The sequence below is a fragment of the Xiphophorus hellerii genome, chromosome 22 (assembly GCF_003331165.1).
Source record: "Xiphophorus hellerii strain 12219 chromosome 22, Xiphophorus_hellerii-4.1, whole genome shotgun sequence".
In the NCBI taxonomy this organism is placed as follows: domain Eukaryota; kingdom Metazoa; phylum Chordata; class Actinopteri; order Cyprinodontiformes; family Poeciliidae; genus Xiphophorus; species Xiphophorus hellerii.
In genome coordinates, this window is record NC_045693.1 from 25,807,426 (window position 1) to 25,832,580 (window position 25,155).

General features: G+C 39.2%; 2 protein-coding genes across 5 annotated transcripts in view; one reads left to right on the forward strand and one right to left on the reverse strand.

The window, feature by feature from the left end:
- Window positions 1-1,884, reverse strand: part of gbf1 (golgi brefeldin A resistant guanine nucleotide exchange factor 1) — a 60,186-nt gene extending 58,302 nt beyond the window's left edge. For all 4 annotated transcript variants that reach the window (XM_032552611.1, XM_032552610.1, XM_032552609.1 and 1 more), the window contains exon 1: window positions 1,589-1,884. The gene's annotated coding sequence lies outside the window, so the exon portion shown is untranslated. The remainder of the gene's footprint in view (window positions 1-1,588) is intronic.
- A 7,230-nt stretch (window positions 1,885-9,114) lies between these two features.
- On the forward strand, window positions 9,115-24,658 carry pitx3 (paired-like homeodomain 3). The gene is given in 5 exon segments (XM_032553637.1): window positions 9,115-9,392; window positions 9,394-9,414; window positions 14,993-15,110; window positions 18,522-18,727; window positions 21,954-24,658. Coding segments are annotated over 5 exon segments (1,086 nt in total). The 5' UTR covers window positions 9,115-9,221; the 3' UTR covers window positions 22,524-24,658.
- Window positions 24,659-25,155: the final 497 nt, after the last annotated feature.

Below are 25,155 nucleotides of genomic sequence, written 5' to 3' on the forward strand. Positions count from 1 at the left end.
AGGGTTTCACTCAGTGTATTTACTTATGTTCCCACCAGGCTAATCATTACTTATTTATTTAAGTCTTTTTAAAATGTTTGCTTTTTTAAAAAAAAAAGACTTTATAGTTGATGTTTAGGTATTAATCTTCCAATAACACATAATTATCATGTGATATTTTCATGTTTCCTGCCATTTAAACATTTTTACACTCAAAAACACAGCGGGCTGCTGGATAAATGACTGACCCAGCGTCCCAATCACCAGGCTTAGCAAGTTTTCTGGGGTAAACCCGGAAGAGCTATTTAAACAATCCTACATTTGCAGTCAAAAGATTAATTAGCAGGGCCACCTGCTGTTCTGATCAATGTACAGTTTCTATGGATTGTCTTAGTTTATTCCTCAATCTGTTTAGGATGAAATCCATATACCTAGATCTGAAGCGAAGTGTGCAGCATATTTGGAGTAGTATTTTTGGAAAGTATAGAAATATGGATGTGTGAACAACACAGAAAAGGTTTGGATAACAAGTGCTATTGTAATTTGTCATAAGAGGAAGAAAGAAAATTAGAGATAATGAAGATTAAGTCAACAAGTTTAGCATTTAAGCCTCAATGACAGGAAATGACAGGAAACTTGAAAATATCACTTGATAATTGTGTGTTATAGTAAGATTAATATCTGAACACCAACTACACAGTCTTAAAAATGCTAACATTTAAAAAAATATATAAATTAATGCTTAGCCTGATGTAGGGAAGGTAAGTAAAGCCTGGCAGCCTGCCAGGCTTATAATCTACTGGGGGAAACCTTGGCTCTACATATGGCCTTTATTTGTATGTTGCAGTAACATTTGACCTCTGCCCAACATTAATTGAAATGAATCTGAATTACATCTAAGGGTTTGGGGTTTTTTTTCCTTCAGTAAGTTCAAGTTATTTTTAGATACACTGTCGAAATATAAATATGCTTCATAAACTTTTAGGAGTAAAAGTTCAAAAGCATGAGATATTAAGTTATAATGAAACAATGTCTCATTTCTTTTTTTTTTGATTCAATCTTTTTATTTTTCAATCGGTGACAGAAACAGATTTCCTTCCAATGTGTTGGATGACCAGTCCAGATGTTTTGCTTTTATGTAATGATGAATGGCTGGCTGAAAAATAAACAGGCAGACAAACAAATTCAAAAACCCAGCAGGTCTGGAATAGTAATCCACGAGGCTCTGGATGATATTACGAGGTAAATTAAACAACATTAACCCAACAGTTTAGTTTTTGAGCAGCTAATATTCAGAAACGTTTATGTCATTGTAAAACCGTGCTAACTGTTGAATTATCAGATATCATTTATTTGTGGCATATTCTGATATTACCATAGAAGCACAAGAATATATATTTCAGCTTCTACCAACAAGCTAAAGGGCGTCATGAGTTAACCAGTTGACAAATAATTAACAGTTGATGTGGCAGCTAGCACCTAGCTTCGTTAGCTTGTGCTAGTCGTGACTCTCTGATTTGCTCCAAATACGTCCCGGTTATTTTTTTTTAAGTGAACCTCCGCTGGACGTACACATATTTGCCCTGCTTAGAACATTAAAGACAATTACCTTCCTTCGTGAGGCTGCTGATTCAAACAAGGAGTCCTTGCGGAGCTGGTGCTGCCTTTTTTTTTTTCTCGACAAGCTAAACGGGCTAGTCGGACAACAGTGAATCAAGGAGACCAAAGTTCAGCTCACTGTCAGAAACAGACAAACCACAATACTCAGACATTCCACCGTGTGATGGCGGGATCTCTCTCATTAGTGCATAATCAATCATTCCCCCCAAAAACAGTCCATAGATGAACAGCTGACAGCACTTCCTGTAGCTGTTAGCCCGGCTTTGGTAAACACACTGACGTGGAAATGCTGTGCGTCGCTAACCTAACATGACGTGAAACGTGTTTGATTGACGTTCAAACGAATCATAACGCACAAGCGTCACATGTGTTTTCGAGATGCAATCAGTTTGGCTCCAGTTCAATGATTAGAATTCAGTTATACTTATGACATCCTGTAATGAATCGAATAGGTCTAGTTATTTTATTTTATTTTACGTTTTGTAAAGCATTCCAATATGACAAGGGCGGGACAGGATAATAAGTAAGGGAGCAAGTTAGGTTGCACCTGCCTTATGACGAAAGCCCGGCCTGCATCTTCGCTCTGGATGCGTGCAGAACATAATCCCGTTCTAAGTCTGTGGAATGAATGTCATTTATGTCATTTATTTAGCGGTCAGATTTCAGTACTTGGCATAAATATAATCATGTGTATCATGGTTTCACTTAGGCTGTTTTTCCTCTATTATGATTAGAGTGTTTGTTTTGCCTTTATTCCTGCAAGATTTCTTTCTTCGGATACCAGCCATTTTTTTTCTCTTTGAATACATAAATCATCAGGAAGCTTTTTGACCTTTGCCTTCTTTACCAGACTATAAGAAAAAATAAAATTGACACCACTTTAAAAGTCTTATATGGATAGGGTAAGGTCTGGTGGCAATTTCTTGGCCAGATCAAAGGTGGGGCAACTTTTTTTTTCCAGAATGTGATTTTTCATTTATACAATTTATACTTCAGCGAACTGATCTCTTGTATTCTTCCAGAATAACAACTGCAGATGAGAATGATCTTTTGTTACAATCTGGCACAGATTGAGCATCACAATGATCAGTACCACGAGTTAAGCTAGCAGTGTAAAAATGAGTTTTAGACACTTTGTAGTTTTATAGGGCAATATTATGTGTTTTCCACCCAGATATTGCCATTTTGGTAGGATAATCAAGTAACTATCTACCTTCAGTTGTTATAAAGATGCTGTATCAAATATGACTTAAAATAAATTTAATTCCTTAATTTGAAGCCTTGAAATTGGACCTCTGGCTCTTTAAGGAACTCTCGATCTTTCTGACACTCTACCTTCAAGAAGGCATCACAACATCACTCCTTTATTAAGCCTTTAGCAATGTCTTTACCAGTGTTGCACTGAGAAGTAGTTCATATCGTGAGGTCAGCAGATGCAAAGTTTCATCAGGGGTTTGCTAATTGCTGCAGACTAGTCTGAAGGAGCTGAGTGGGGGAGTCGGAGGGAAGGCGTGCTCGGTGAGGCAGACGCTTGGTAGCTTGGAAACTGCAGCCCTGAGGAGGATCTTCGACCTTGAATGTGGCGCTCTGTTGCACCAGGAGATTAGCACAGTCAAATGGTTGCCATGGGAGATTAAATAATTTCTCAAACCCGCATGACAGAATCAAAGCAACGCTCCAGGTATGTTTTTGATGAAGGAGTAACAACGATGCAAAGCTCAGAAAAGTCAATTTTGCATAATAAGTCCTAAACAACCTTTGTCCAATATAATTTTAAGTCTTTGTAGCATTTCACGTCTGCATACAGTAATCATGTAATCAGTAATCTTGTTACCATGATTAATTTACACATGTTCTATTTAGAGCAAAGCGTTATCAGACTACATTAAAAAGTGAATACTTTCACAATTTTCTTTGCAAAAACACGTTCAAACATGTCAGCCGAACAATTCTGAATAAGCAAAACACAACGGAAACAACAGTAAGAAGAATGCAACAATCGGTTGTTACACTAAAACATCAATGGGGCACAGAGATTTTCATGGAGGGGTCCCATTTTAATCCCGTAGTTGATTTTAGACTGTTTGTCTTTGGTTGTTTTGTATTATCCATTTTTCCAGGAAATCTTCAGACTTCAAATTGTTCAGTGCAAGCATAGATCAGACCTTTGAGAAAACTATGCTATGGCAGAACTTTTACAGTTTCCATTTGGAAATGATGTTCTCTGGATCAGTCAGATTTTTCATCTTTGGATCGTCAAGGGTTGATCTTTAGTTGCATTCTGAAAGAACATCATGTTCTTATAAGTATAATTTCAAAAGAAAGGGTCTGAAGTGGTCATCCTCTGAATCCCCTCAAAATCTTTGGATGAAAGAACAACGATCAGTTTCTTAAGAATAAAAATACCCCAATCCTTTGGCTGATTTTGACCCTTCAGGTAGGACTAAAGGGTCCATGTCCATGTCTGGATAGATAAGTTCAGAATCATATTTTATCTGACTGATGAAAAGTCCTAATACAAAATGTTGCTTTGAAAAATGTCATTCATGTAGTCACTGCTTAACCTCTCATTGACTTGATTTGCTGATTCAACTCAAGAAATGGATAACCACCCCTCTTGTTATGCTGATCCTTCTTTAGAGCTTGAAATGGCAGAAAGAAATTATTGTATTAAGACATATTTATGAGGTGTACCTTAAATCCCATTTCCAGATTAACCATAGAATAGATTATTTCACCTCCAATAAAGTTGTTCCATAGAGCTGACAGATTAAGACTTGGCAAACAGTAGATATTAAACAGGAAGGCGTATGTCTCATGTTCTGTAGATGGTCTTTTTGATTTTAAGATCCTTTTAATCTACTGTAAATCTTACAACTTATACTCATTTTGTCTTCTCAATATACATTGTAAATAAGAAATTGTTCTTTATGTTTTGCCTGGTGAAATAAAAGTTTAACTAAGATTGTTGTTAACCCTTTCATGCATAGTGGTCACTACAGTGGACAGCTATCTAAAAGCCATTTTCCTGTGCTTCCTGTGGATTTTTATGTTATAAATGCACACAGACCACTGAAGTGGACACTAATGCATCATAAAATATATCATCAACTACTGGCCATCAGCTGCAAATGCAAGAAATTATTTTTGTTAAATACAATATGGCCGACAGACAAAAAAGCATGAGAACCGACCCGGTCCCTCCTTCTACTGTAGACGACTCTTGCAAGTAAAAAAAATATTGTGACATCAGATAACCCCTAAGGAACAATACTACTGATGTATTTTTCAAATAACAACTTTGTATTTGGACAAAATTACAATTGATCACATAAAAAAAAAAAATATTTTTACAAAAAAAATTTCCTACCTTTTTTTATGCCTTAAGAAAAAAAAATTTAACCCTCTATGGCATGACTTTTTATTTTTTGGGGGAAAAAATATTTTCCTGCATTCTTTGGGAGCTTGGTGGTCCCTAATTACATGTCAATCATAAAATCGGACTCTGACACCTCCTGGAACCAGATTTGGGTTTGTTGCCTCAGGGTAACATTGGTCTAGAACACCAAGATTTTCTACACTGATTATGAGAAATGAAATACAAATCAAACAAAAACTATATTCATAAAAAAACTTTTTTTTGGACAAAAATATGTCAAAAATCATGCCCCCCAAAAAATAAAATAAAGGAGCAATGTGAGGTACAGATATGTGGTTTGTTGCCTGAGGGCAACGCCATGCCATAGAGGGTTAAAAATGGAAAAATAATTCTGACACAAAGGATCATAATTCATGCAAGAAAGGGTTAATGAGGTAGATCTTGCCAAGATGTAAAAATTTTTCAGCTGTTGATGACCTTCTGTGCAAAAACATAATTTTACCTCTTCCCATTAGACATTTTTGCTAAGGAAATTAAATAAATATCGGCCTCTTTGTGACCAGATAAAGTTAGAAATAAATACACCCGCTTTATCATGATATACCCGCTTTATCAGTGTTTTGTTTGGAAGATATGATGTTTCTCGATATCACAAAGTCTGTCATCGTACCATTTGCATTCATTTCATTTCACAAGTTTGCAACTGACTTGATGCAATACCATATGCCCATCTAACACAGTTATTTGTAAGTTGTTCTGTATCATTTCACCAAAACAACTCAAATATGATTTGGTCATTTTTATTTCTAAGTGATTACAGGCATCAGGATTTTACATTTTTTTTAAAAAATTCTTTGTGAATAAAAAGATAATAATAATATATTACCTGTTCAATAGTCTCAAATGACCCATGTTAAAGGACATTTTTTTAATCAGTTCACTTAAAGGAGGCCTTTATTACTTTTCAACACGTAAAAGCAAACATAACAGACGCTGGGCTTTATTCCATCCACGTAAAATAATGACATTTTAAGTCCATTTTTATATACAATAAAACAGAATTTAAACTTTCTCTCTCTTTTGATGTCACAAACAAAACATTTGAACAGATCTTAACCAAGGTCACCACTTTGCCTACTACTGAAAGTTCAAATGCATTTCAATAATCTTGCACCATCTTAAAGACGACGAGTTAGATCGGCATTTTTGTCTTGCCTTGATGTAATCGGACCATTAATCATTAAATCACTATATCGATGTGGATCAACATATTGCTACACCCCTTGTAACTACACCCATCCAAAACACATTCATTTAAAGTCAATAAAATAATTGTCTTCAGTAGATAGAGGATGGTGCTGGTAGATAGCACCTGATGAAGACGAGGTTTTTTAACTCTGACAGAACAAACTTCACATTCCTTAATATATAAAAGACTTATGAAAAAACTGAAAACTTCGAACTGAGCTGACCAACTGAATGAGATGCCTGTCCGCCTTTTCTTTCTCAGCATTACATTTAAAGACAGCTTCTAACTAAATTGCTTATCACTTTAATGTTGATGTAGATTGGTTGGACCTATCTCTCGCCAGAGGAACACCTACATAGAGTACAATCAAGTTTATGTGAATACTGTGATGCCTTTTCATCACTCACTGCCCATCATGGCTAAAAGGGAAGGTCCTACTTAACCAGAAAACACCCAACTCAACCCAGGACCTGTCAAAACCAGACTGACAATATGTTAACATGTCATGCTTATTGATGTACGCATCAACGCCTTGGGTGATTGTTTTTTTTTTTAGTATTTTAGATAACAGGCAAAGTAAAGATACTAGCCTGTAAATACAAAAAATATGTTAGTCCACAGCTTTAAATGTTGGAGGAAGTTTGGCTGCAATTTTCTTTGGATGATCCTGTTGTATTATCCAAATTGTGAGCATACCTCATACCTTTGGTGAGGTATGCTGTCAAGCTGAAGGAGTTGTGATCCAGTATGTTGGGGTTCATCCTGGTGAACGAGAGGGAGAAACTTCCCTCTGCCTGTGAGTTGGGGGACAGGTACTGACTGTTGTTTGTGCTTACCCGCCGAACAACAGTTCAGATTACACACATTTTTGGAGTCTTTGGAGGGGTTACTGGAGAGTGTCCCTCATGGGGACTCCCTTGTTCTGCTGGGAGATTTCAATGCTCACATGGGCAATGACAGTGAGGGGTGTGGTTAGGAACCCGAGTGGTGTTCTGTTGTTGGACTTCTGTGCTCGTCATGGATTGCTCATAACGAACACCATGTTCAAGCATAACGGTGTCCATATGTGCTCTTGGCACCAGGACACCCTAGGCCGCAGTTCAATGATCGACTTTGTTGTCTCCTCATCTGATCTGCAGCCACGTCTTGGACATATGGGTGAAGACAGGTGCAGCACTATCCACTGACCTCTACCCGGTGGTGAGTTAGTGCTGGTAGTCCTGGTCAAACCTGGCAGGCCCAAACGTGTTATAAGGGTCTGCTGGTGAGATGAAGCTTTAACTCTCACCTCCAGGAAAACTTTGAACACGTTCCAGGGGCGGTGGGGAACACTGAATATGAGTGGACCATGATCCATGCCTCCATTGTCAAGGCAGCTTATCGGAGCTGTGGCCGCAAGGTTGTCAGTGCCTGTTGCTGCAGCAACCCTGAAACCTGCTGGTGGACACCTTTGGTGAAGTATGCTGTCAGGCTGAAGGAGTCCTATCGGGCCTTTTTGGCCTGTGGGACTCCAGAAGCAAACCAAGCGGCATGCGGCTCCAATGGTTGCTGAGGCTAAAACTCGGGAGTCCATGGAGAAAGACTTCTATGTTCCCTCATCTATTCAATTCATCTATCTTCGGTCATGAACTTTGGGTCATGACTGAAAGAATGAAGTCACGGATACAAGCGGCCAAATGGGTTTTCTCTGTAGGGTGTCTGGGCTTTCGCTTAGAGATAAGGTCGCTGCTGCTCCTTCACGTTCAGAGGAGCCAGTTGAGGTGGCTCGGGCATCTGGTTAGGATGCCTCCTGGATGCCTCCCTGTTGAGGTGTTCTGGGCAAGTCTAACCTGTAGGATTCCCAGGGAAAGACATGTTGGAGGGACAATTGTTTCTCGGCTGTCCTGAGAACGCCCAGCCACCTGGGCCAGCTTCCTGGAGGAGCTGACCCAAGTGGCTGGGAGGAGGGAACTCTGGGCCTCCTTACTTAGGCTGCTACCCCATCACTCGACTCCAGATAAGTGGAAGAAAATGGATGGATGGATGGATGGATGGATGGCATCTATCACTTTCTTAACCAATGCCATACTTATTAAAATTAATAAATTGAAAAGTAAAATTGTTTTGCATTTTTAAATACATGATGAGTGAACTGTGGCACCTGTCATCTATTGTTTAGCTAATGGTGTTAACATTGCGCTTTGAAATTAGCTGAGAAAACATGCAACACATTTAGTTTAATAAGCTACATTTTCAAATGATGTTAGTCGTGTGATTCTAGCTGTAACTGTGTAAGTATCAAGCAAAGCTTACCTATGATCAAAAAAACAAGAAACTTTCCCACCACTAAATCAGTTCTTTTCTCACTAAAATTGGAACTCACCATCAATGGGGCCCCTGTTGGGTTGGGGAGGGAATGTCTGGCGCACTGGGGGATAAAATTCAACATTTCTGCTGCTTTAATGTACCCTCTAAATTTAAGCACTAACGGGAACGTGAATGTATTTATTTATCTCTGGAAACCAAAGGATCTTGAAATGAGCAGTACAATCCATCAGTTTTCTCTATTTTAGTAGTTCATGATCAGATTTGAGTACATTCTGCTCATATTATTGTTGTTTTGATCATGCATTAATATTCTCAACTACACATGCTATGGTCACTGGAGCGGTTCGCAGTAAATTTACGGAGGGGCGTTGTTGTTGTTGTTGTTTTCTTTAGATTTTATTTAAGGCCCCATGCCAACCATCTATGAATAAATGGACGGGCTGACAGAAGAAGAGAGGCGGGAGACGGTCGTGGACAGGTAATGGGAGAAGAATCGAGGTGGTGTTAGTCTGGACCTCACGAGCTCGAAGAGAGACAAAAACAAGAAAGAGGGAGAGAGAAAGACAAGGCTGTCCCTTCCTCAGCAGGACCTGCACGCCACACACAATATTTAACATGAAGTGAACCCCCGCCCACCTCCGTCCCTCTGCTCTGAGAGGGGATCGAGCCTCACTCCTGCGCAGCTTCATGTTGATCAGCACTGAGGGAACAACGAGAAGAGGAACGTCGCTGGCTGTCAGGCGCTTTTCCCTGACATTAAACCGCATCTTGGAACTTTTTGTTCACGTCACCAGCGAAGCCGAGGCCAGGAAACCCAGCAGCACAAAGCAAAGTTATTTGCCCTTTCCACGGATTCATTTTGGCCAGACCGGCAGTTCACGTAAGTGCACGAGCGCACTTTCCCTCCTTTTTAAAAATTTTTTTTTTTGTTTTTTTTTGTTTTATGTCCGTCACTTTGTTCATCAGCATGTTTTCGTGTTTACGTGTCTGAGCTGACACAACTACTTTCGCTCAACTGACCGGTCAGTCCGTTTAGTCTGCATCAGGCTGCGCGTGTGTGTTTGCCAAGTCGCCAAGTCATTTCTCGTTTTCACTGTTGGCAAAAAAAAAAACAACAAACAAACAAACAAACAAAAACTCAACAGCTGCTTTTGTGTCCGCTGGAATTACATATTGCAGTCAGAATGTTGTTTATGTGTGCGTGTGTGTGTGTGGGTGTGTGTGTGTGGGTGTGTGTGCGTGTGGGTGTGTGTGTTTGCAAGTTGTGCCCCTTGCAAAACTGCTGTGATTTGCGCAGAAAGACAAATATTGTGGATGGTCAAAAATATTTTGATATGAGGAGGACGATGTCATTTAGGCTGCCGTTGTTTGTGGTGACAACACCCCCGCCCCCCCCCCCCCCCCCCCACACACACACACACCCCCACACACACACCTTAAGTCTTACATTTATTATATGCTATGCCACAAATTGACGCGGCACAAAATATAAGATAATTTTCATTAGCCAACAGTAATAATAATAAGATTATTATTATTAGTAGTAGTAGTGTTAATAATAATAATAATAATAAGATTATTATTATTATTTTTAGTAGTAGTGTTAATAATAATAATAATAATAATAATAATAATAATATGCTAAATCTCGCAGTCTGACGTCAGATAAAAAAAATTCTCTACTCTTATCCTTAATAAATAGCTCTACGGTTTTTGTAAATGGATGTGAAAAGCGCAGTTTGCATCGAACCTAAAGTTTCATAACAGCCTTACTAATTGATTTAGATATGTATGTATTTATTTAGATATTTAGCTAGCTGTTGTCTGATTAATTTAATTTGGGTTAAAAAAAAATTGGTAAAACAAACAAACAAAACAAAAAACATGTCAAGTTATTTTAGCAATTTGCATGGTTCTGGAGACGTTCAGTTTATGGCGTCTTTAGGCCCAGTAGCAAATCCGGACGTATGAGACAGAGATTTGTTTAATCCGTGTCAGCGTTTGGCCTGAGGGGATGGATGTAAATGTTCCCTTACTGGTTACCAGCCTGTCGTGTGCGTGAAGGCCGACCGGGATGCTGCATAAACCCTGGTAGGCTCCTATTATTAGTCGGCTTGAAATCTCATCACCAAAAAAAATAACTAAGTGTACACTGACTGTAGAAACCCTGTTGCTAGAAATAAACGCATTAATTCCAAATTGAGCTGCGCTAAACTCATTTAGGTTGAACATGCATTTCTCCTGTGGCCCCCCCGAGATCTTTTTTTTTTTTTTTTTTAAAGTCCCTTAATTTAATAGAAACTACTTTGAATTAAATCAATGTTTTTTTGTTTTTAAATATAGGTTCCTTCACAAAATGAGCCCAAAGAGAAGTCACATTATGAAATGAGAAATCATCACAAACCTTATTGTTTGTAGGCTACCCTGGCAAAAAAAATAAATAAATAAATAAAAATAAAATAAAAATAAATAAATAAATGCTCTTAATGAGTTGAGGCTGAATTATTCAATTTTTTTACACTTACAAAATGAACAACATAAGTGTTTTTTTTGTTTTTTTTTTATTCGATAAATCGTTTTAAATTCTAGATGGAGATGAGCTCCATGTTAATCACTGCAGAGGTTCTCCTATTACCCGGAACAGACAATTATCTTGTGGTGATTGTGCCGCGGGACTGCCTCGGCCTTCTCAGTCCCTCAGTCATATGCAAATAGATGTTATACCAGGGTGGAAATTAACATCTACAAACATTGGTCTGGAATTCCATCTGCCGCCTCTTGGAGGAGGCCCTTAATAAGTTCTCAGACAGCAAAGTGACACACATCTTAATCAACTCCTAATCCCGGGAATTAATTCTCGACGCGTTTATGAATAATTCCCGGAGTGATGCGTGCCGGGGGTTCGAGCGGAATGCGTCCGCGCCGCCAGATGGATCCGGCAATTTCCTGAGAAAAAAAAAAAAAAAAAGGGAGAGGATTTCTGCTTCTCATTACTATTTATTTGTTATTATCATAGGCGGTATTTAAATGAAAGCCTCCGCTGCACCTCGACATCAAAGTTAGACACGCAGTCCACACCTCAGGTTGTGTGTGTGTGTGTGTGTGTGGGGGGGGGGGGTTGTTTTTCCAGGGCCTCATAAAGTGCCCCCCCAGGAAATAGCCGGCGCCCTGTAAAAGCGCACTCCTCTCCACAGAGGGGCCCTGAGCGGTCGCTGAGCACAGTGTCAGCTGTCTGGGCCCGCCGAGGGAGGAAAGCTCCCGATTTCGGAAACATGACGTCGTCTCCTGAGGAGTGTGTTAGGTTAAAAGGGGCCTGGGGCCCCAGTCCCCTCTGTGACGGCAATGCCAGTCAGCCACGGTCTTTCTGCACTGTTCTGATATGAAAGCACGGTTTCACAATAAACATGTGGACTGATTTTCTTTATTCAGTTATGAAATACCCCCCAGGTCTCCCCCCCCAACCCCAACAATAAAAGACATCCCCTCCAACAGCAGTACTTGTTTTTTTTAGAAGTAAAATTGAGTCCAAACGGAAAACCTTGCGCCATCCACAGACACTATGAACAAAATCTGAATTGAGACAAAGACTTGTTCTCAGTAATTCTTTTAATACATTATGCAAACATTAGTCACTGAGCCTTTTCAATTGATATATTTTCTACTTGGAGGCAGGAAGGTAAATCTTTCTGAAGTAGAAATTCTTTTTCAGTCTTAATCCAGTGGTTTTCCTTTCAGTAATCTTACTTTCTTTCCCCCAAAATGATACAACAAAATCCTCCATCCATCAGCAGAAGGCCATTTTTCTTAAATCTCAGATGACGGCCTTTTCTTTAAAGTCTTCAGCAAATCTCACTCGGGACGCCTGGAAAGTCATTGATATCATGCAGCTTTCCAGGATTCCTCCTAAAGAAAACTTTTTTGATTAACTGGGATAATAACAAACTAAACCTGACAGCATTGTAGTAGAATTGGAATTAATGTAGTTAAATCTGAATCAGCCCATATGTGAATTGGATTTGTTTGTCTTGTAAAAAAAAAACTGTTAAAATGACATTTGTTTTCAGTTTGTGCTTCAAATAAACCAATTTACATTCATTCAAATTAGTGACTTTATGACCTGCTAAAATAATTTGTAAGTTTAGAGTCAGTAGACAGAAGTCAGAAGATGGACCAGTGCTTCAGTGGAAGTCATTTTATTGGAATCTACATAAAGTGGGAGTCGAGAGGAGTTCAAGTGGACACCTTTTGCCACCTGCACGTCAAATTTAAGCCAGACCGTGGTCAAATGTTTTCTCGCTTTTCTTCCTTTTTCGTCCACTGAACACTTTCGACGAATGTTGAATGTTTTCTGCCGTTCCGACTTACTCTCATTTGGTGAAAGAACTACGCTGTTTTACAAAGAATTCTAGAATTGTGAATGCATTGTGGCAGTGTGTCGGAGTAGACCTATAAGTCTGTTGTTGTGTCGCATCTCTTCTGCCGTCATCTCTTGGGGCAGCAGCGTCACAGCCAGACTGCGCCATGACAACCATCCAGCCACCCAGCCGTGTGTTTGAGTTCAAAAATGTTTAAAGTCGACAGGACATTTGAAAATATCATTCGATAGTTATGCACTTTTGGAAGACTGGAAGATTAATACCTGAACATCAACTACAAAGTCTTAAAAAAAAACCAAGCAATCATTAAAATAACCCAAAAACGAATCAATTAACACTGCTAAGCCTGGTGGGGGCACAAGTAAAGCCTGGTGGTCCGCCAGGTTTATAATACACTGAGGGAAATCTTGGAGTCTATAGACTGAGGCTGGAGATTCTATAGAAGATCTCAGTATCATGATACTGATCTAATGAAAACTGATTTGTCTGACTTTCATTTAAAAAGAAATGATAAAAACACGGCTATCTGTAAACTCAGCTATTAATGTCTTGATGACAATCAATTAAGCATTGCTTATTTATTTATTTTTTTTACATATGTATAACAATACATACTCATCAGTGTGATCTATGTCAACTGTAAGGTAAAGTGGCTCATTAGGGAGAAGGTGACAGTGGCTGTCAGAGGGTATATAGTTTCCTCTGAGTACTGGAGTCAGTGTGTTGCTGTTGTGCGTTTTGTGTACAAATCATCACAAAGGCTCATGTAACCAAAATACAAAGAGCTGGCATGATAGATAAGAGATGGCAGGGAAACATGAAGAGGGTAGGTGTGTGTGTGTGTGTGGGTGTGTGTGTGTGTGTGCGTGCAGCTTCCCAAAACAGGTTTATCAGAAAATACAATCGCGCACATAAAATCTATAACATCTGTAACAATACGGAGACCGGCAGTGACCAGCTGGCTGTCCAGCTCTGCCCAGACAGAGACTATCACAGCATTACTTCTGCTTGCATACTGATGCCACTGGAAATGCAAAATATATATATATATATAATGAAAATAAGGCCAACCAGTTAGATGCCTTTTTGATTTTTTATTATTCTGGGTTTTTCCATCATCTTGCTTTGCCAGTTGGACTTGCGAAGTTGCTCAAGCGTGCCAATGCGTCTGGTTAAATCTGTTTCTGCTGTCAACACGTTGGCTTTATTTGCATCGCATCCCGAACCTCTCGTGGCTTTTGGCAGATCTGGACGGCTCTGCTTTCCATCAACACTGCCAAAGCGCTAACTGATCACGGGGCAAATCAGCCGCAGCGTGGGAGACAATGCTTTCACCCCCGCAAGTCTGAAATTAGACTAAAATGTCATTGTGAGGCTTTTTTTTTTTTTTGTAGCTCGTCTCACATTCCAAAATAGACCCAGTGCGGCAGGACAGGGGCTTCGTACAGCTGCTTGTGTCAACCTCTTGTAAAGACTCACAACCGCCACACACATGGAGCAAACGGAGAAAAAAAATAGACACACGATGGAAGCTACTGACAGATGAAGCGCAACACAAAATGGAGATATTGTTGATTTACGGGATTTTATTGCAACAGCACCACAAAGAGTAAAAAATAAATAAAAAAAAATGGCCTCACATGTACAAAATGCACTGTAAAATGATTTTCATTACATTTGAGAGATTTGAAAATAGATGCAATTCTGCTAAGTTTCTAAGGTGACCTATAACTACAACTGCAACTACGAAGTCTAACTGCAACAGTTTTCTGTAAAGCCTTCTCTGATGTTTAGGTAAAAGTCAGAATTTCTACAATGTTAAGACACACTGGAAAACAGTGAGCTGTAAAATCATTCACACCTTCAAAACAGGAAAGGTTAGACTGCATGAAATAAAATTTTTTAAAAAATCAATAAAAAAAAAACCACACACACACACAAAATGGTACTAAGTGTTTAACAATGAAGTGAGTTTCTCTCTGATTTGAGGATCACAGCGCCTGTGTTAAATGTGACCTGGGAATATTAACCTATTTATGACATGTCTCTCCTCCATGTGTGTGTGTGTGTGTTTGCGCATAGAGCCTGGTGATGGATTTTAATCTGCTGACAGACAGTGAGACCCGCAGCCCGGCGCTGTCTCTCTCTGACTCCGGAACACCGCAGCACGAGTCGGGATGTAAAGGCCAGGACCAAAGCGGTTAGTCAGCACATCTGTCTGTCTCTTCCTGGATATATGGATCAGAACATTTCTTTTTTTTTTTTTTTGACTGCTCTGAACCAAACCGTTTCATTTTTAATTACTTAACTTCCTTGGTCTAAATAGTTTTCTTCAACGCAAATGTGTCAATAAGCATATATGTCATAACATTTATGAATATTTAACCCCAGTTTTGTGATTTTTAAATTTTTTAAAAATGTCATAGTTTATTGTGTCGCTCTCCCTGCGAAGCCTCAGTCCGCGGCAGCGTGACGGGGCCCGCCGGTTCCCGGGGCCCGCCGGTTCACGGTGCGCTGATTAATCAACCGGCAGCTCGTATCGGTGGCGCTTAACAGATCAGCGTGAACCCACACGTGGACCTTACAAACAGAAAAGAAAGAGACACCTATGACGTCTCCTGATGTAATCAGAACAAATCTTATATATCTTATCAGAATATATATATATATATATATAAAAAAAATTCCCTTCTCACCCACCGCGGGTGGTTCTTATCCTCTGAGCTCGGGTCCTATATATATATATATATATATATTCTGATTTTGTGGCTCAGTCTGTTTATGAAGTTTTAAATAATAAACGTTGTTTGCAAACCGCTTTGGAGGAAGTACGATTATAACATTCTAACTAGTCAAACTATTTAAAAGACACGCAGTAAAAAAATGCCTCCATGCGTCTTGTTTTAAGGAAGCCTTGTTTATTGAGCCGCAAGCCTTAATGGTTGCTATATTTAACATTTAGTTTAGCTGCAAAAGTGCACAAACCACCGGCTAACACCTGTTTCCAATTAGGTACTTTCTTAAATGACACATTTTAAATGATCGATGTGTAATTATACACACCAGACGTTTTCTTTTTATTCCAAAGAGTATTCTTATTTATACAAATTTCTTTCGTAGAAACGATTTGGTGATTTATTATAACGTCTAACAACGTTTTTAAAAATGTTGAACTAAAATATATTTTCTAATTGAAACTCAGGCTTTGTGGACCACGCGCGTTAAAAGTTGGCTTCAGTTTCTTTTAAAGTCTGTGGAAGAGGAATAAATATAAATATCTACAGTATTTTTTTAAAGTAATTTGTGTTTCACAAGATTTTTGTAATCTATTTATTTGTTTGTTTTTGCAAGACAAAGAATTATTTTAATAAAACGAACGACTGAACACAGACACTCCGGTTAAGAGACATTCATTTATGAGAAGAATATTTCTCATAGTTGAGACTTAATTCTTTTGGAGAATGATAAACAAATTTACTTAAATGTAACTTATGTCTTAAGAGGAGTGCTACAGCTGCTAAGCCTTGACTGAATCATCTGACATGTGATTCTTTTTTTTCTTCCTGAAATAAAAATAAATTGACTTCTTTTATTTGCAGCAGTTTTGTTAGCTTGAGATCTTTTCTGTCTTCCCAGGTGTTGAAAGGTGACAATTTTAATACTTTGCTGAAGTGAATTTTCTGCTTAAAATAATCCGATGCACAGAGCTGGAGTATAGCTTTCTTCGTTCTGGCACATTGTTAGTCAAACTGGTCCCATTGTTCATTAGGACATCACTCTGAAAGGCCAGTCCTTTCCTCTGTGCTGTGTTATAGACTTAAGTGACAGCTTACCAGTGTCAGTTTACTGCCAGATAACAGCCTCAGCCTGGCCCTTATTGGTTTTGCTGGTGGCCCCGTGGAGCTTCCTTTTAAACCCAGTTGATCATTTTGAACTGCTCCCAGAGACCTAAGCCGTCACCAAACAGAACCCAACCTGCCCCGGTCACAAAGGCCTGATCCACGGGATTAGCTAGCCAGCTAAATTCACGTCTTTCCGTAAGGTCCTCAAATTGCATGAGTTTGATCTGGCAGTGAGGAGCCCAGGCAGACATAACATTCAGCAGACCTTTAAACCAACTCTGCTGGGGAGAAAATGCAGTCGGCCGCAGCATCAGATCCACTTTGCATGTAATAATTGTTTGCGTTTGTTTCCCTAGCACTGTAGCACAATCACGGTTGTCGGTTTCTTGCCTGAAGGGGCTTGAGTTGCTGTTTGAACAGAGATTATGTTTTCATTCATCTGAGGTTGGGGTGTGTTGATTATGAGCTTCATGCAAATTTATATGGAGGTGTGGCACGTATAGATACAAAGAACTTTGACTTGATCATTTGAATTTTGCACTAATCTTTAAGCACATCTTCTTGAAGTGCAGTGACACCCAGTGATTTTATTTTTATTTTTACTTCAGGCCAGTAGAGATCGGATTTGTTTTTATTAGACTAATTTATATAGCAGTGTTAAACCTTCAAACAATCACAATAGAAGTCAATCATTCTATAATACCTTATTAAGTTGAGTAAGATTGCTTTTGGTATTTATAGAACAGCAGTTCTTAGTTTCATCTTGATTATTACTTGAACCTTATTTGTTTCATGTTTTTCACTAAAGTTTAAGTGTTGACTGCTCTTCTAGCAACAGTCTTTCTGTATTTAAACATACTAATACAAGGTTTCCCCTAGAAAACTTGCTAAGCCCGGTGGTTGGGCGCTGGGTCAGTCATTCATCCAGCCGCCCGTCGTGTTTTTCAGTTAAAAAATGTTTCAAGTGGACAGGAGATTTGAAAATATCACTTGATAATTACGTATTATTGAAAGATTGGAAAATGAATACCTGAACACCAACTATAAAGTATAGAATTTTCTGATGACATTTTAGCACATTGTAAAATAATATATTGCTGAGTATGAAACACACATTTAATATTCCATCTTGCTTGAGGTCTGCCAATAAATGTCCACCATGTCAGTCAGTGGCAAAAGTTGGCCGGACGTTTTAGTGAGTTTTCAGACATCTGCAATCTACTCAGTTGTCAGATTCTACAGATTTCCAGTGAACTGTGGCTTAAAACATTGATCTGCCATCACAAACATGCCAACAAAGAAAGAGGATTGTTTTAATTTGGCAAAGTATGGGCTAGCGAGGCCCTGTTCTGTCTTTTAGCAATATTTTTCAAACGTTAGTTTTGTTGCTTACCATTCTGTACAGCAATTGTCTGATTTATTTCAAACAGGTTTTTAAAAACAAGAGAAAAAAGCAGTCAGTACGGATGTGCGTGCATCACCAAGAACAAAAACAATTAGCTTACCACGACTTTTATGCTTGAGTAGAAAGAAGTGAACACTTATTTAATCAAACTAACTCATAACAAGACAAGATAATCTATAGATAATAGTAATAGTAATAATGACAATTGCAAATAACAACTGGACATGCAGCATCAGAATAATTCCCAACTCCTTGCCAATGTACACCTATAAATTCTTCTTAATATGTGTTATATAAATACAATGTAAAGAAAAACACACACAGAGAGAAACTGATAACAATGATAGCACCTGTTTATCTGCAGACACTGAGAAATCCCAGCAGACCAAGTTGGATGAGTCGGGTGTTGAAGATGGCTCTCTGAAGAAGAAGCAGCGGCGGCAAAGGACTCACTTCACCAGCCAGCAGCTCCAGGAGCTGGAAGCCACCTTCCAGAGAAACCGCTACCCAGACATGAGCACAAGAGAAGAGATCGCCGTGTGGACCAACCTCACTGAGGCTCGGGTCAGGGTGGGTACACACACACACACCCCCACACGCACCCCCACACACACACACACACAGTCGCTCTTATCATCTCATTGGAATAGGAAACCGAGTTCTGTATGTTTTTTGTTTGTTTGTTTTTATGTTACATTAGCTATATTAAAACACGTAAGCGTGTTTGGACCTTGCAAGAACACTGGGTCAATTTAAACTGCAGGACATTTAAAAAAAAAAAAAAAAAAAAAAGGTCAGCATGTCAGTCGGTCCGACACTGGACAGTGTCGCGTGGCGCTTTCAACACGACTCTCGATTGTGTTGATTGTGTTGCAGTCGTGATCTGAGGCAGACTAATTTTTCTCCTCTGAAAATATGGCACAGTTGCACTGGGAGATTTAACTTCAACCAAACTTACATCACAAAATCTGGACTCACTGAGGTAGTCGGTTGTACATACATATCATGATATCAACACGTGTGTGATCTAGGTTGATTATCCTGGATTATCCTAGGAGAATGTACAAAAAAAAGCATATTCCCCTCTTTGTGGCATTCTGGCTTATTTCCTTGTTCATTCAAAAACATAAAAGGTCCATCTCTGGAAATTAGAATAAAATTGAACAGTTCCTTTATTTTAGTAACTGAATTCTAAAAGTTAGACTCATTCACTACTCAGAGTGTGTAATAAATCTCTGAGAATGAGAGTTTATTAGAATGAATTCATAACTAACATTGTTAGTTATGAATTCCAGATAATGAAAACCCTCAATCCTCAGACCTATATAACTGATTAAATGGAGAAATGTTATGATCATGGGGAAGCCTGTTTACATTACACATACAGTCATTAGTTATGTTTCCATCCCGTTGCCATGCAAATTTGGAGCAAACTTTAAAAACGTCACTGTGTTTGAACTGTGTAAGGGAGTACCAAGTATGGGACAGTGAAAGGTAGAATATGGACGTTCCTGATGGCTTGCAATGTTACTGGCATAACAAGGAAGTCCCAGTAGATAGAGTTTGTACAAGACACAGTGGAGGATGCTTTGTCATGATCTGCAGAGCTTTCTGATTCAGGTTGTGCAGGGACATCAAAAATGGCTATGGGGAGATGTTGCAGGAGGCATCCCTGTGAAATACATTAACTTTGCTTGACTTCTGTGTTATGAACGCAGAAGTTCATAACAACTTTATCCAGGGAAACAATTTTCTTCTTATGTACCACCCTACATGTTCTCCTGGTTTAAATCCTGTGGAAAATGTTTAGGGAAGGATAAACATGAGATTTACAAAATTGCGAGCGAGTTCCTCCTGGGTTCAAATCCCGGCCTGGGGTCTTTCTGCACGGAGTTTGCATGTTCTCTCCTGTGCAGGAGTGGGTTCTCTCCGGGTACTCCGGCTTCCTCCCACAGTCCAGAAACATGACTGTCAGGTTGACTGGTCTGTCTAAATTCTCCTTAGGTATGAGTGTGTGTGCATGGTTGTTAGTCCCGTCTGTCTTGTGTGTTGCCCTGCGATGGACTAGCGACCTGTCCAGGGTGACCCCGCCTCTCGCCTGTTGACCGCTGGAGATAGGCACCAGAACCCCTTGCAACCTCACTAGGGATAAGTGTGTAATATAGAAATATAGATGGATGGGATGAATTCCACACTAAAGCAGCATGAGACCGCATTCCCCTCCAGACTGCTGGAAACACGCGCATCCATCATGAATTTTTGAACTGATAAACTAGAACAGTGCCTGCTCACTATTAAATCTTTTTTTTTGACACTGTTAGGGTTTTGTGGGCTTTAGCCTTTAAACCTCTGACCAGCTGGTAAAACAGCATAATTAAGTTTCAATAATTTGCCTTCGTATTCGTTTTATATCTCGCTGTAAGTTTTTCTCACAATATGAAGCTCTAATTACCATCTGGTTATAATCCAGCATTGAGAAATGTGAATACATTTGGTTTCTCACCTATTCCCAAGATGGAGAGTGCTTTGGACTTTAACATTAACATGCAAACATTGTTCAGAGACAAATTGCGTACACCTCCAGGCAATGATTTGCTACTAAAATCAAATGCAAAGTATTGTAGAGAACACAGTGCCATGATGCATTCAAGGACAAAGGCGCCTTTTGATTCCAGCCTTGTTCTGCTCATTTATACATACACACACACACACAGACACACACATGCTGCTGCGATGGACTGGCGACCTGTCCAGGGGGACCCCGCCTCTCTCCCATTGACCGCTGGAAATAGGCACCAGCACCCCAATGGGACAAGTGTGTATGATATATATGCCTCCTTTTTTGACCTTTTTTTTTATTAATATAAATTATTGGAATGACTCCAAATGCAAAGCATTTAATCTTGTTTATCTTTGATATAAAAGTTAGAGCAAAGTTTTCCATGAATTTACCCACAGATGAACTTTCCCTAAGATCTATTCTGTTCCTTTGAAATTTTAACCAAAGGTTTAATGAAATTAATATCCCGCAGATAATAGACCATAAAATTACAAATTTGAAGATTGCCCTTCTCTGACATGACTTTCATTTAGATCCCACTATCTAAATAAGTGACTGATTAGTTTCAATAAGGTCTGATTAATACTGTTTGATCGTACACTTCATCTTAATTTGTGGGATCATTATGTCTTTACCCGTGTGCACACAGTAATACTGGAATCATGAGAGTGGGCTTAAGTTGCTCTGGCTGGATCTTTTTTTAGAATTAGACTTTATTGACTTCAGACTGTTTCAAGAAGGAAATAATTGGAAGAAACTTGTTCATTTTTTCCTGAAATTTTGTCTTTCGTGCCAACATCAAATTCATAAAGTGGGTGAAGGTGAGGGACCCCTTCACCCAGGCCAAAAGGTGTTCACCGTTAAATCCAGAATAACTGCACTCTGATAATTTTTTACCATATTATCATAGTAAAAGCAGGACTAAAACACACTTGTTTTATTTTATGGTTCTCTTTGCATCTTGTATTCAAGCTTGTTATTCAGGGATTTAATTCCTTTCCTCAGTAAATATGATCACAAAGTCATCTCTTTGCTAAAGTAAGGCATATTGTAGATAAAACTGCCAGAAAACACGGAGCTTTGATGTAATGGAGCAACCTTTGATTTGAGTTTGTTTCCTTTGTAATGAGACAATAGAACTTGATGTTTTGATAAGACATTTACTCTATTGCTCAGAGTTTACTGCAACTAAATTGTTTGCACAAACATATGATTGTCTTTCTTCCTATGCTTCAGGTATGGTTTAAAAACCGCCGTGCAAAGTGGAGAAAAAGGGAAAGGAACCAGCAGGCAGAGTTGTGTAAAAATGGCTTTGGCGCCCAGTTCAATGGACTCATGCAGCCGTATGATGAAATGTACACAGGCTACTCCTACAATAACTGGGCAGCCAAAGGGCTAGCAAGCAGCCCGCTGTCTGCCAAAAGCTTCCCATTCTTTAACTCAATGAATGTAACGCCCCTGTCAACCCAGCCTATGTTCTCGCCTACAAGTTCCATCTCCTCCATGAACATGCCCTCTAGCATGGTGCCCTCGGCTGTAACTGGAGTCCCTGCTGCCGGGCTAAACAACCTGGGGAACATCAATAACCTCAACAGCCCCACAGCGCTCAACTCTGTAGCGGTGACTGCAGCCACATGCCCCTACGCCACCACAGCCAGCCCCTACATGTACAGAGACACCTGCAATTCCAGCTTGGCTAGCCTACGGCTTAAAGCAAAGCAGCACACCAACTTCGCCTATCCAGCGGTGCAGAACACCGTGTCCAACCTAAGCCCCTGCCAGTATGCTGTGGACCGGCCTGTATGAACTCCACATATGACTTTACAAACCAGCTGTAAAGCCCACCGCCACTCCGAATTCTCATCTCTCCAGTTCCATCTCTAAGCCGCTGGTGGTGCAGCAGGTCAGTTTGTGTCCTGATGGTTAACCATCAATCGAGTCACAGTCAAGACCAACAAATGGGACTCCACAGATGGACCGTTGTTTCTTCTACGGATTGACCACAGTTGCAGAACTGATCGAGCATTTTCAAGCTAGTTTTAAAGAGGAGGATTTGATTTTCCTTCTTTTGAACTGCATGATGAGAGAAATAGCAGAAATCACAGATAAGTGAACTGTTGGACTGGTTGTTAGCATCTTGGGTAAGAAAACCCAAGATGCTAACAGAGCAGAGCTCTCACAGAAAGTGGGCTTATGGTTTCAAAGCCAGCAATTTTTTTTCCTGCTTTCAGTGAATATATATAATGAGCCCCAAGTTATTCATACCCCTGGCAAAATTAGATACAAGTGTTTTATTCAACCAAGAACCTTACTTCTGTCCAAATGTAGACAATGTGAAAGGACTATGAATATTAAAATTTGATCTGTTTTTGTTTAAATTATATTAAAAAGGCATTTCCAAAATTATTTCTATGTTTCTTAATGCTTGAAGGAAAAATCATAATTGGCAATGCAGCAGTCTAACTTTCTCCTGTAATATCTGACCAGCAGTTTTTCACGTGTTCACAGGATAATTTATCTTTAGCAAAGCTGTCACCAAATATTTTTAGCTCTCTCTCCTCAGATTCAAGATGGGATTCTGGGTGGAAAACAAAATAATAGTATAATATTATTAATAACATCAAATACTGATATTATTTTGAGTCCGAAAAACATGTTGGCTAAATTATACTTGGAATATTACTTTAACGCTAAATCTGTCCGGGGTATGAATATGGTATCGCATGACAGAAACCTAGTAAGGACCATAGATAAACATTCTATGTGCAGAGTATTTAGAAACTAGAATTGCAAAAAAAAAAAAAAAAAAAAAAAGGTTTTACCCTGCAGGTCCTCATGGGGAACTCTGGAGTTTGAGAAGTCTTGAAAGTGAACACGAGTCTGTAATTTTAAATAGAAAGTTACCTATTTAAATACACGCTATATTCAGTACACGAGCAAAATTTTCAAGCAAAACTCTGAAAAGCCATTTAGTATAGAAATTTGTTCCTGGTCCATGGCCGTAAACATGTATGTAAGAATGCGAAGCAAACATTTAAAAATACAAGCTTTTATCCTGGTGTTGCTTGCTTTGTCTCATCAAAAATAAGCAAAGGAAATGTTTCCATGAACTACAAGTAGACTATCCAATTAAACAGAGCGTCCCATTACAGCTAAAAAACTCTAGACAGCTCCAGGTTACTATGTTCCTTCACCCCTTCGTCTCTCTGCATTGCACTGTTACCATCTTATCCTTGTACTTATCATTCCTTACCAATGTACTTACCCTTTGGTATGTTTTTGTTGTTCTTTTTTTTGGGGGGGGGGGGGGGTGGATGTGCATCTTATGAAATCACAGAAATAAACATTGGTTAAAAAAGAATCTCTATGTCCAGGCAAAAAGGTCCTGTAAAGTCCTATTAAAATGCAAGTATTTATTATTACTTCCTTGGGAAATGAATTTTTTATTTTTATTTTTTGAACATTTACCAAAAAAGTGAGAATTTTGCATGTGTTAATCATGACGAGAACGTTAGTACTTGTTCTCACAGTGTTCCCTAAACTGTAGCTTTCTGGACTTTATGCACTCACTGGCCACTTTATTAGGCACACCTTGCTAGGACCGGGTTGGACCCCCCCCTTTTGCCTTCAGAACTGCCGTAATCCTGACCGTGGCACAGAATCAGCAAAGCACTGGAAACATTCCTCAGAGAGTCAGGTCCATATTGACATGATAGCATCGCGCAGTTGCTGCAGATTTGTGACTGTCGGGATTGTCTGTTAGAAGACTCAGAATAACTGTGTCATCTGAAAATGTTATTATATTCTGATTGGGTTGACAACGAACACATTCATCTGTGTACAAAATGAAAAGGTAAGGCAGACTAACCCCCCAGCCCTGTGCTACTTAACTTGGGATCAGAGTTGTACTTTACTTGCTGAGATCTTTTTGATAAAAAAAAGCAAGCGTAATACCGCTTAATTAAAAAAAAGGGTTAACCTTCCAACTGAACTAATTTTCTGAGGAGGATGTTTGTCTGAATAGAATTAAACGATGAACTAAAATCGACAAAAAGAAATCTGGCATGTGCTGTAGAGTTCCCCAGGTGCTTTAGTGAAAAGTATTGAACTGTGTTTCCTAGCGAAGGCAGCCAGAGAGCCACAGTTAATTGTCAAGTCTTTGAGGGTCAAGTCCAAATCTAGTCTGAACTCTGTCCCCCCCAATTTAGAGTCAGTTGGCAGTGAGCAGTGTTTTTCAACCATTGACCTCAAAGCACACTGCCCTGCATGTTTCACAGCAACCTCCTTCAGCACACCTGATTTCACTTGATGGCTGATACAAAAATCAAGATAACCAAAGTTTATCTTCGAAGTTTTTCATACAGGTATCGACCTACAAACGTGGTTTCTGCTTGGAGAAAATAAACTGAATTTTAACTTCTGGTTTGTGAGTACTCTT